General features: G+C 40.5%; 1 protein-coding gene across 2 annotated transcripts in view; it reads right to left on the bottom strand.

Moving 5' to 3' along the window:
• The window catches only part of PRMT9 (protein arginine methyltransferase 9), a 36,775-nt gene that overhangs the window by 7,333 nt on the left and 16,568 nt on the right, over positions 1–12,874 (bottom strand). For both annotated transcript variants that reach the window (XM_021101522.2, XM_021101526.2), the window contains 3 exons: positions 11,588–11,780; positions 9,500–9,683; positions 6,124–6,826 (listed from right to left, as the gene is read on the bottom strand). In XM_021101522.2, the coding sequence (XP_020957181.1) occupies positions 6,124–6,826; positions 9,500–9,683; positions 11,588–11,780 (1,080 nt within the window). The remainder of the gene's footprint in view (positions 1–6,123; positions 6,827–9,499; positions 9,684–11,587; positions 11,781–12,874) is intronic.

The following is a 12,874-nucleotide window of genomic DNA, read 5'->3' as shown; positions in this document are numbered from 1 at the left end:
ACTAGCCACAGAGATTTTTCTTTTTTTTTTTTTTCTTTTTTTTTTTTTTTTTGTTAAAGGAAAAAAAGATTACTGCTTTTCCAGGCAAAGAGGGCCACAGCAGGCTAATGCTTTAAAGACTGTGCCTCCCTGGGACAAAGCTTTTTCTTCTGTTTTTTCTTTTTCTTGTTATGGCCTCACCTGCAGCAAATATAAGTTCCCAGGCTAGGGGTCGAATCGGAGCTGCAGCTGCCAGCCTACGCCACAGCCATGGCAACGTGGGATCCTTAACCCATTGAGTGAGGCCGGGAATTGAACCCACATCTTCACGGAGAACCTTCATTATGTCAGGTTCTCAATTCATTGAGTCACACTGGGAACTCCTAGCCACAGAGCTTTATGCTGCCTAATTCCCTCTACCCCTAAACAGCCACAAGAGGGTAGCATTCTATAAAATCAGTAAACAAAAAAAGCACACAGGTGAATGAAAGCCAACCTTCCAACCATCAAATCCAAGGGAGGGAGGGCGGTTACTGCCCAGTCATTGAGGGGGTAACCAGAAAATGAGGCTAAACGAAATGTCAAAAATACATCTCCTGAACCCTAGAAAGTCAGAAAAGGCTGAATCAAGTACCAACAACTAGGCCAGAAATAAATACTACACAAAAGCAAGTATGAAAATTATTTTAAAAGGCCATGTTGTACAAATCCGCCTTAACTCAATGCTATTGTCACTAACAGGAATGCTCCTTAGTTGCATGTAGATGAGATAGTAATTGCCTTAAACTGGTTAGCTTTATTGACAGCAAGTGTTTTCCTTGCACCACTGCAGCTGCCAGACTCCTCAATGGAATCCTCTGCAAGGCCAATTATTTCCGAACCATCTGTGCCTACGGAAATAAAAAAAATATGTTACAACTTAAAAGTCTAACCATAAATGGCAAAAATTCCGAAGAAGCTCTTCGCTGTTTCCTTGTGATTCAACACAAAGTGTTTTGTTTTGTTTTTAGGGTCTCACCTGTGACACACGGAAGTTCCCAGGCTAGGGGGCCAATCAGAGTGCTGGCCTATGCCACAGCCACAGCAACACCAGATCCGAGCCACATCTGTAGCCTACACCATAGCTCACAGCAGTGCTGGATCCTTAGCTTAACCCACTGGGCAGAGCCAGGGATTGAACCCACATCTTCATGGATACCAGTCAGGTTCATTACTGCTGAGCCACAATAGGAACTCCACAAAGTGTTTTTAAATGGGTTTAAATTAAAATATTTTTTTTTAAAGGCAGAGTTCCCTGGTGGCTTAGCAGGTTAAGGATCTGGCATTGTTACTACTGTGGCTTGGGTCACTGCTGTGACCTGAGATTGATCCCTGGCCCAGGAATTTCTGCATGCCATGGGCACAGCCAAAAGAAAAAAAAAAGGTTACTAAGCTTTTATATTTTCTCCTACATTTTAATCTAGTATGAATGAATAACTCTTAAGAATGAACACTTCAGGTGTTCCCATCGTGGTGCAGCAGAAACGAATCTGATTAGGAACCATGAGGTTGCGGGTTCGATCCCTGGCCTCATTCAGTGGGTTAAGGATCTAGCATTGCCATGAGCTGTGGTGCAGGTCAAAGACCCAGCTCGGATCTGGCATTGCTGTGGCTGCGGTGTAGGCTGGTGGCTACAGCTCAGATTAGACCCCTAGCCTGGGAATCTCCCTATGCCATGGGTGCAGCCCTAAAAAGACAAAAGCCAAAAAAAAAAAAAAAAAAGGAAAAGAAAAGAATGAATACTTCAAAACAACAACAAAGGTAACTAGAGACTAAAGTTTAAGTTTGTAAAATAGCTTATTTTTTCCTTCCCTTTTTCTGGGAAGGTTGGTAACTAGTAAGACAGATGCTTTTATTCCTTAGCCCAGAGACAATCTATCCTCCCATTCCCTAACTTCATCCGCTTTCACCAGTCATGAGGCTAAAGATAACAATAAGAGGCCGAGGTGAGAGTCTCCTCATACCTCTGACCCCAGAATAACCCCAGATGACCTCAGATGTCAGGTAAGCCTAACATCCAGGAGAACCTGGTAAAGAGACAGTGCAATAGCTTAGACTAAAGCAAAGGAGCACTGGTTCTCTGCGGTTACCCAGGAGGTGTTTGGAGAGAAGGGAAGAATACTGGCTAAAACAATGATTATGGGTGCTATTAAGCATTTACTTCCCAGAGATGCCACATCCTGTGTGGCAACACACAGGACAGCCCTACATAAGAGCTGTCCCCTCCCCACCCCCCAAAAAAACTGTCCCACACAAACTGCCAGGAGGACCCCTCCCTCTTGAGAAACACTGGGAAGGGGAATTATAGGCAGCTGTACATAATGCACTAACATGACTGATCATTTCGGCCAGAACATACTGTCTGATTAATTTTTTTTATAATCAAAACTCCTTTCTAAAAATCCTTTACAAGGTTCCACTTAAAGAAAATATCCCTGTTTGAAAGCTTTTCCTCTAAAATAAGGAACAAGACAAGGATACCCACTTCCACCACTTCTATTCCACAGAGTTACTGGAAAACCTATGTAAGGCCAGCACACAGCCAAAGAGAACACCGGGTAGGTAGGACAGTGGGAAAATCTGTGGCATCTACTGGCCATAGCCCCTCCTCTAGGCACAGCAACTGCAATCAGGAGAAAATTTCCAACTCCTGGCTTCTCCTTGGGGAGAGAAAGAGAAGAGTGGAACTTATATCCAACATGCCAGCCTTTCAAGGGGCTGCTGAAGAGACTGGTTTCTGACTTGCCTGAATCTAAGTGGTGCAGGAATGGTTGGGGACCCCTGAAAACAAAGGAGATCCCTTGGCTTTTCAAGCACTAGAGTCTGCAGTACCACACGTGGACATTAGGGTGAGCTCTAGCACCATGACTGGCTCCAGCACCAGGAACGCTACAGTACTTCAGACAGACACCAAGGGAAGCCCCTGAGGAGAAACAGGCAAACCTCTTCACTAGGCGATGATACACAAACCCAGAGAAGATGCATCCCCAGAAAAGGCTTGAGAGGTCTCCAGAATCAACAGCAAGGCTGAATGGTAAAGGTCCTCCCTGGGAGTTCCCATTGTGGTGCAGTGGAAACAAATCCAACTAGTATCCATAAGGATGAAAGTTCGATCCTTGGCCTCGCTCAGTGGGTTAAGGATCTGGCATTGCCGTGAGCTGTGATACAGGTCACAGACAGAAAAAAAAAAAAAGTCCTGCCTGCATAGCCAGAGAGTAAAGAATGGAAGAGATGACTGTCCTTTTTTTTTTTTTTTTTGAAGCCCAAGCTCTAGCAAAAGATAAGGCACACAAAGAAACAGGAAAACATGGCTCAATAAAAGCAACAAATTAAATCTCCAGAAACTGACCCTAAAGAAACAAATTACCAGAGAATTTAAAATAACTCTTATAAGAAAACATGAAAAAATGAAATCAGGAAAATGAGGCATGAATAAAAGGAGAATATCAGCTAAGAGACAGAAACTGAAGAAGAACCAAGAAGATATTCTGAGCTGAAGAATATAACTGAATTGAAAAATTCACTACAGGGATTCAACAGCAGACTTGACCAGGCAGAAAAAAGAATCAAAAGCAAAAATAGACAAATGGGACATCAAATTTTAAAACTTCTGGGAGTTCCCACTGTAGCACAATGGGATCAGCAGTATCTTTGGAGCACTGGGATGCAGGTTCAATCCCCAGCCTGGCACAGTGGGTTAAGGATCCAGCTTTGCTGCAGCTATGGCTTAGGCTGCAACTACTACAGCTCAGATCTGATCACCAAACTCCATATGCCACAGGGTGGCCAAAAAAATCTGTATATGAAAAGACACAGCAGAGTGAAAAGGCAACTTGTGAAACGTGAGAAATATTTGCAAATCATACACCTCATGAGGAGTTTAATACCCAGGATATATAAGGAACTCCTATTACTCAACAACAATTAAAAAAAATTTTAAAAATGGGCAATGGACTTGAATACACAATTCTTCAAAGAAGATACACAAATGACCAGTAAGTATATGAAAAGACACTCAACATCACAATAATCATAAGAAAAATGAAAATCCTCACACCTATTAGGATGGCTACTATGAAAAGAACAGAAAATAAGTGTTGGCAAGTATTTGGAGAAACCAGAACCAATTGTGTACTGCTGGTGGGACTATAAAATGGTACAGCTGCTATGGAAGACAGTATGGTGGCTCCTCAAGAAATTAAAAATAGAATAACCATATGATCCAGCAGTTCCACTTCTGGGTATGTACCCAAAAGAACTGCAAGCAAGGTCTGAGATATTTGTACACTCAAGTTCTTTATTATTCTTCACAACAGCTAAAATGTGGAAGCAACGCAAGTGTCCATCAATGGATTGATAAGCAAAATGTGATATATACATACAATGGAATATTATTCCACCCTAAAAAGGAAGGAAACTCTGACATGAACTACAACATGGATGAACCTGGAGGATATTATGCTAAGTGAAATAAAACAGTCACAAAAACAACAACAAATACTCTATGATTCCAGCTGTATGAGGAAGAGTATTCTACTCTCTCACAGAAGCAGAGAGTAGAATGCTGGTTGCCAGCAGCTGGCAAGAGGGTGGAATGAAGTTATTGTTTACTTGGTAAAAAGTTTCAGTTTTCCAAGATGAAAAGAGTTATGAGGATGGTTGAAGGTGATGGTTGCCCAACTCTGTGACAATATTTAATACCACCGAACTGTACAAAGATAATTAAGATGAAAAAATTTGTCATGTGCATTTTAGCACAATAAAAAAATCACAAAAGTAATTAAATCAAAACCAAAAGATAAATAAAACATTAGGAAAAGTATACATTTTTCAAAGGTGATTCTACCAAATAAGTCAAACATCATTTACATTGGAAATTCATAAGAGCTGAAATGCCTTCAAAGGCATCTAATTCAGTATCCCTCACTTAACCAAAGAGGAAAACTGAAATGAGAGATATTAAATGAATTATAGAAAGTTTTACTACTTCAGGAATTCAGCAACAAATCTGAGACTAGATTCAGACCCTTTCAGCTCCTTGTTCTATACTCTACCTAAAGTGCATCTGTTTAAAACTTTAGGAGAGAAAGCGTATGTATGTGTGTGTGTATTTACATATTCATGTATATCTGACTTTTATATTTCTGTAATTTATAATAGGTCCGAGACTTTTAAAGAAAAGGGTGGTGGAGTTACCACTGTGGTGCAGGGGGTTAAGGACCTGGCATTGTCTCTGTGGAGGTATGGGTTGATCCCCAGCTAGCACAGTGGGTTAAGAATCTAGAGTTGCTGAAGCTGTGACACAGGCCACAGCTGGGGCTCAGATTCAGTCCCTGGCCTGGGAACTTCCATATGCCATGAGGGTGTTAAATTTTGCCATCTTTTCAGTTCTGAGCAGCACAACTGAAAAGACTGTAAAGCTTAACCAAACTTGCTTTCAGTTTTAAATATTAGGGTCAAGTTTACCCCCAGCAACCTAAACTGAAGGAGAAACACCTCAGGGAAAGAACTGTATCATAAAATAGAGATTTTGGAGTTCCCCTGTGTGGCGCAGTGGGTTAAAGATCCAGCGTCATTACTGCTGTGGTTCAGGCCACAGGTGTGGCGTGGATTCAGTCCCTGGCCCCAGAACTTCTGCATGCCACAGGAAGAGCCAGAGAAATTATTAATTACTTAGAGATTTTAAGACCTAAAAGGATAGGGACTTATTCCTAAGAAACCCTCTGCTCCCTCAATGCACAAATGCATACTAGAGCTACTTATCAGTGCGTCTCATAAAGATGAAATTTGATTTTTTTCTTATTTGCCCTGAGTGTCTTCTCACCTGTCCTTATACCTCTATGTCATTCCCAACGTTACACATAGGCAGCCTAATCCCAAAGCAGACTCTCTTCACACCAACAGCACGGGGATTCCTTCAGGAGAGAAAAATCAGTAACAACATGCACAGAAAGAAAAAGACATGAAGCCACGGGTCCTGAAAAGCAATGCCTGAGGAGCATATAATGACCACGACTGATTTGTGCAGTTATGCCATTAAGGAACTAAAAGAATTTACATGAAGTCTGAGCTCAAGTAAGTCAAAGGTTGTATTTTGTGTTTTACCTGGATATTGCAGCTTTTTCCATTATTTCCTGCTGAATAAGCCCAGATGGTTCAATGACATCCAGTATAATTATACTCCACAACTTATCTGACTTTGGCCTTTGCAACACAGCAGATTCATCTTCCACGTGTTTCAACCAAAATTCAAGAGTTTCTTTAGGAAAGTGATTGGCTTCAGATATGAGGTCCAGAGTGATACGATGCTGGTCCTTCTCCACAGAACTGTAAGGCTTAACCTGCCCAAGGGCGCCAGCAATTATTGGCAGAACAGAGAAGCCCTCGGACACATCCAACACATAGAAAGGTTCAGAGTCATTCTGTCCACTACCACAGTTTATCTCATTATTCTGACACTGCGTATCCATGGCCTGACCCAGTTTCTCCGGAGTCAGTGAAGACAACACTTTCCTCATTGCCGTTTTAAAGCCTTCGTGGTATGGGACATTATTAAGCAAAGCAATTTCTGTGGATTCCAATACACATATCTGCTCCGCAGAGTCTGGTGTACTGGTCTGAAGGTTCGCCAGGGCACTGCAGAGTTCAGCCTCATTTCCTAAGGACAGCAAATCTTTACTCTTGGTAAAACTTGTCCCAACATCCATTTCATGATCTGAACTGAAGACACTGATGCTCTGGATTCTTAAGTAACAATCCTGACAGGACACTTCCATCATCACCTGGTCCCCAGGCTTTATCCAGTAGTCTTCGTGAAATAGGAAGAAAGAAAAATTTTGTAACTGATGAATATGCGCTTATAAGCCTGAGCATCACACAAACACCTCCATCCCCCAGCCATTCTTTAAACCACTACAGGAAAGAGTCTATCTAGTAATTGAATAGAATTAAGTGAACTAATCTATTCATTTCCTTTTTTTTTGACCATACCCTTGGAATGCAGAAGTTCCTGGGCCAGGGATCAAACCCATGCCACAGCAGCAACCCAAGCCACAGCAGTGACAATGTCAGATCCTCAACCCACTGGGCCACCAGGGAACACTATTCATTTCCTGTTTTAAACAAAACAAAATCTAAAAAAAAAAAATCCCTCCAGCTTTACCTAGGGAAAAACTGAAGTTTGAGATCCAATCAACTTACAACACAGTGGAGAGATGCAAGAGCTCGTTACTGGACCCTAATTCTCAGTATCATAGTGCTTTGACTGTAATCACTAGTCATCATCAATGTCTCCACATTAGCAGGTGGGGAAGGAACTCCAGGGGATTCTCAATCTTTGGTAGTGAAGCCAGCAATAACAAAGACAGATGAGATTTAGGGATCAATACCTAACTACGCTTTAGCTTAAAGGGACCTTCTTTTCTCTAAGAGAAATTTCCAAAAGAACAAGGCAGCATTCATGAGCACCTTATCAGTAATATTTCTTAACTAAGTATTTAGATATCCTGGCGTGCTTAAGGAATTTGACAATATAAGGAAGCACTGAGTCCTACAATAAAGATGATAGCATACTCTTATTCACGAGCTTTCATGCATGGTAAAACTTGAACCTGCAAATGTATAATTGCTATTCCTTCTTATCGGCCATAGAGCTGGTTGGAAATACAAGTTGTCAATCTTGTGTTTACACATTTAAAATGTCCTTTCCCGGAGTTCCCGTTGTGGCTCAGTGGTTAACGAGTCCAACTAGGAACCCTGAAGTTGCAGGTTCGATCCCTGGCCTTGCTCAGTGGGTTAACGATCTGGTGTTGCCGTGAGCTGTGGTGTAGGTTGCAGACGCGGCTCGGATCTGGTGTTGCTGTGGCTGTGGCGTAGGCTGGCGGCTATGACCCCAATTCGACCCCTAGCCTGGGAACCTCCACATGCCACAGAAGCGGCCCAAGAAATAAAAATTTAAAAAAAAAAAGGTAAAATGTCCTTTCCCTAAAAAGGATCTTTTTAAAATACCATCTAAGTTACTGTAAGAGAGTTTGAATAAACACAAATTAAAAAATGCTACTCACTGAGTGCCAGTCACTATGGTAGGCACTGTACATCCAGTTTATTTAATAATCCCTACAACTATCCTGCAAGGCAGGCAGCAGCATCCCATTTTTATACATCACATAACAAAAACTCTAAGACAAAACCAGCGAGGCCAGCCAGGGAGTCAGTAAGTAGCCAAGATCTGAATTCAAATCTACCTGAGTCCAAAAACCATACCAGCCACAATACTATATTGGTTCCATGACTTAATGACCTTTCCAATTAGATCTTTGATTAAAGGACTACACAGAAATATTTATCTTCCAGTTTAAAAAAAATAAAATTTTTCTATGTAACACAACTGCTATAAACTATACTGAAAACCCATCAAATTGCTAGTCACAATTTTTTATATAAAAAATATCTTTAATAAAGAGCTTTCCAAGAGTCCATGGGCTCACAAACTCCAAAACTGCAAAGTTTTGTACTTAGATGAGTGAGGATACTTCTATGACCTGGGACGCCACAGATGCCATCAGATTCTGTAAGTGGTAAGAAGCCCTGCACTAGAAGTAGTAAATTTCCTGTGATTCATAAAATATGGACTAGCATTTTTCTTATCTACTGATAACACAATAATCAGAGACGAAGAAATGATTTAATGATAGATTTTTTTTCCCCCGTGGCCATGACATGCAGCAGCTTGATGAGGGATTGAACCCCAGGAGAGTGAGGTGAAGTGCCGAGTCCTAACTACTAGATCACCAGGGAACTCCCCAGTGATAGATATTTTTGATGGTATGCAGCAGAGGCCGTGTTTTAGTCTCTTATGCACAAATAATTATTTTAAACTACTTTTTAAAAAAGAAAAAAACTCTGAAAGATCTAACTAATCTCCCTTGACTGGAAATTTCATATTCAAAGTGCATTTTTTGACACTGGCTCAAATACTTACAGGATTAAAACAAACAAGTTTTAAAAAATAAAACAAGGAGTTCGTATTATAGCTCAGTGATTAGGAACCCTAGTATCCATGAGGACGCCAGTGGATCCTTAATCCACTGGCCTTGCTCGGTGGATTAAGGATCTGGCATTGCTGTGGCTGTGGTGTAGGCCAGCAGCTGCAGCTCCAATTCAACCCCTAGCCTGGGAACTTCCACATGCCGTGGGTGAGGCCCTAAAAAGACAAAAAGTATAAATAAAAACAATACAAATAAATAAATAAATAACAAAGCAAGGAGTTCCCACTGTGGCACAGTGGGTTAAGGATCTGGCCTTGTCTCTGTGGTGGCAAGGGTTCAATCCCTGGCCCAGTGCAGGTGGTTAACGATCCCATAAGTTGCAGCAGAGGCTCAGATTCGATCCCTGGCCCAGGAACTTCCATATATAGTGAGTGTGGCCAGAAAAAAATAAATAATTAATTCAAAACAAAACAAAAAATTTAGACAAGATTTACCTGCAAGGTCATGTACAGGGTAGACAGCCTGTTCCCAACATGTTTCTTCACTAGGACTTGTGGACAAACTGTGTTCATCATCAAGCTGGAGTTCAAACCAAACCACGATGGCATCTAGCACGCCTTCTTTAATAACAGGAATACCAATTTTATCAGGTTTTTTAGTTGCGAGACTCTTCAATTCCTTAAAATAATGTAAAAAGGATAAGAGGATTTTATACACTTATTATATACATGCCTCGATATGATATCACTTTGCAGTCCTGCCCAGCGCCCTTAGGGGTTCCATTTCTTGGCAAACTTACAACCATTTAAGGCACACTGGATGGGAAGTTCTGCCATATGGTGCTGAATACCGTGAAGCTACTAAAAACAAATGAGACAGGTTGCGGGGTGGGGAGATGCAATGAGGGTTTGGGATGGAAATGCTATAAAATTTGGTTGTGATGATCGTTGTACAACTATAAACATAATAAAATTCACTCAGTAATTTAAAAATAAATAAATAAATAAAAACAATGAGGTAGTTACATATTACTGATACAGAAAAAAGTCCATGACATACTGCCGAATGAAGGCGAGTGTGTGTTTGTGTGTGTGTGTGTGTGTGTGTGTGTGTGTGTGTGTGTGTGTGTGTGTGTGTGTAAAGGAACCAGAAAAGCAAGTCTGAGAAGATACATTTCAAACTGGTGACCTGGGGGAAGAAGGGCCTAGATTTTAAAAAGGAGGAAATATACTTTTTTTTCTTCCTTTCTACATATACTTGAAAATAGTAAGCAGGCAGAAACTACTTTTAAAAATGAAAGCCTTGGAGTTCCTGTCATGGTGCAGTGGTTAACGAATCCAACTACAAACCATGAGGTTGCAGGTTCAATCCCTGGCCTTGCTCAGTGGGTTAAGGATCCAGCGTTGCCATGAGCTGTAGTGTAGGTTGCAGACGTGGCTCGGATCCCTCGTTGCTGTGGCTCTGGCATAGGCCAGTGGCTGCAGCTCCAATTAGACCCCTAGCATGGGAATCTCCATATTCCGCGGGAGCAGCCCTAGAAAAGACAAAAAAAAAGAAAAAAAAAAAATGAAGGTCTTAATTAGATATTTGTGTGTATGGCAAAGAAAAATTAAAATAAGAAAAGCTCAAAATAATGAAAGGATAGCTTTGGGGTATCTAGCAGCTATGACCGTGCTCTTCCCCAGTAGAATGTTGTTATATCAGAAAAGAAATGCTCATGAAGCTCAGCCTCAGGAAGCAACGCCAGTGTTCATTTAGTTTCAGACCACCTCAAGAAAAACCTAGTAGCAATGAACAGGGGAAAGCTCTCATTAAATTATAAAGATCTTAGGTTAAAACGACCCTCACTAGGTTGTCTATCCCCATACAAGGTTCATCTTAAAAAACCTAATGTATTTGAACATTTAACCTTCCTTAAAGATCTCCAGATAAGGTCTTTAAGGAACCTTTCTCAATTTCCTTGGGCTCTTTCTTTGTGAGTACACCCTCCCACCACCCACCAACGCACACACAGATAATACCAACTCATCCTGATTTGCCCAAGAAGGTCTCGGTTTTAAAACTCAAAGTCCCTTGTGTCAGGAACCTCTCGGTCCTGGGCAAACCAAGGTGGTTGGTCACCTTAAGGCACATACAACTAAAGATTTGGATTATTGCTCTTTTCAAGGAATTCTCTTAATTTTAAATGTCAGAATGACACAGAGAAAAGTCAGCCTCCTGCCCCTACATTCGTAATTGGGGGGGATTTAACGTAAGCAACAGTTCCTTCATCTACATATTACAAGAATAATTATAAATGCATTGCAACACTGTTCTAAGAGCAACCTAAGGACACGAGTGAACTCACCAGGCATGCTGTACATTCCCAAAATACATAGGGATTTTTTTTTCTCTGTATTTAAAGTAAGTAAATAATCTTAGGAGGGAAGCTGGTTATCAATTAATCATTTTTTTTACACATAGTAATTGGAACCCCACACAAACTCATGAAGTAAGATTGTTTTATGTATGAATTATTTTAAACCATACATGAAATTTAATGCTCAAAAGCAGTAACTGATTTTTTTTTTTTTTTTTTTTACCTGAAGATTGTTGAAATCTACTGTCATAATTTCAAAGCACTCTGTCAAAGCTAAATATCCCCCAGGAACTCGACTCATCTTTTCAGTTGTATAAGGTTCGACTGTTTCTTCGGCATCAACAGAAGAATAAGCTGGACTCTGAAATTTCACATTGGTTGGCAAACAGATCCCAGCAACATCCTTAATACCCACCCTGGTAAGAGAGGAAATAAGAGAGGGATGGGAGAGAGATGGGTGTGCTTTTTGTTTTTTTTGGTTTTGTTTGTTTTGTTTTGTTTTGTTTAGAATCAAGTAACACCATCTAATATGAAATCCAGCAAAAATAACCATAAAAATAAAATAAAACTTCACAAAGATTTCTTAAACACAATTACATACCCAGTCACTAACTATAAAGGAAAACACATGATACATACGTCTATGTTAAAATTAAGATCGCTACTCATCAAAAGATACTCAGGAAGATAGTAAAAAGGCAAGCCACTGAGTAGGAGAAATCTGTACTATATCTACTCAACGAATGGTTCAGAATAGATTTTAATGTTTGTTAATATAGTTAAAAATGTTATCCTATTGATTTAATTTCCATTACTCTGATTAGTAGACAACTATAAAATGTATGGCTTTGTCGAAAACCTGGAAATTTTTATCTCAGTCTGTTAGCTGCCTTTTAACTTTAATTATACTTTGACCAGACATCTTTTTTTTCTTTTTTTCAAATTTGTCAGACTTTTATGGCTTCTAGACCCTACCCTCTATTGCTTTAGAAAGCCTTCATCACCACTTCATGGATTTTTTTTTACACTTAGATATTTAATTCATCTGGAATTAAAAGTAAGGATCTAACATTTTTCCCAGGTGAAGCATTTCATCTCCATTTACTCAAGAGTTTATCCTTTCTCCATGCATCTGAAATACCACACCTGTATCATATGCTACATCCCTATAAATTCAAAGGTCTGTATCTAGAGCCTTTACTATGTTACATTGATCTCTATTTCTATTTCTGCATCAATAAATTACTGTTTTTTATTACTAGCTTTTATATCTAATAAAGCAAGTTTCATAGTTTTCTCGGCTAGTCTTAAAACATTTGCAGGAGTTCCCGCCGTGGCGCAGTGGTTAACGAATCCCACTAGGAACCATGAGGTTGCGGGTTCGGTCCCTGCCCTTGCTCAGTGGGTTAATGATCCGGCGTTGCCGTGAGCTGTGGTGTAGGTTGCAGACGCGGCTCGGATCCCGAGTTGCTGTGGCTCTGGCGTAGGCCGGTGGCTACAGCTCCGATTC

Source organism: Sus scrofa, chromosome 8 (assembly GCF_054392235.1).
Source record: "Sus scrofa isolate SSC_HxYL_T2T_F1_AM1 chromosome 8, Sscrofa_HxYL_maternal_Yorkshire_Landrace_v2.0, whole genome shotgun sequence".
NCBI lineage: Eukaryota > Metazoa > Chordata > Mammalia > Artiodactyla > Suidae > Sus > Sus scrofa.
The sequence above is the reverse complement of the archived record's forward strand: the minus strand, read 5'-3'. Positions and strand labels throughout refer to the sequence as shown.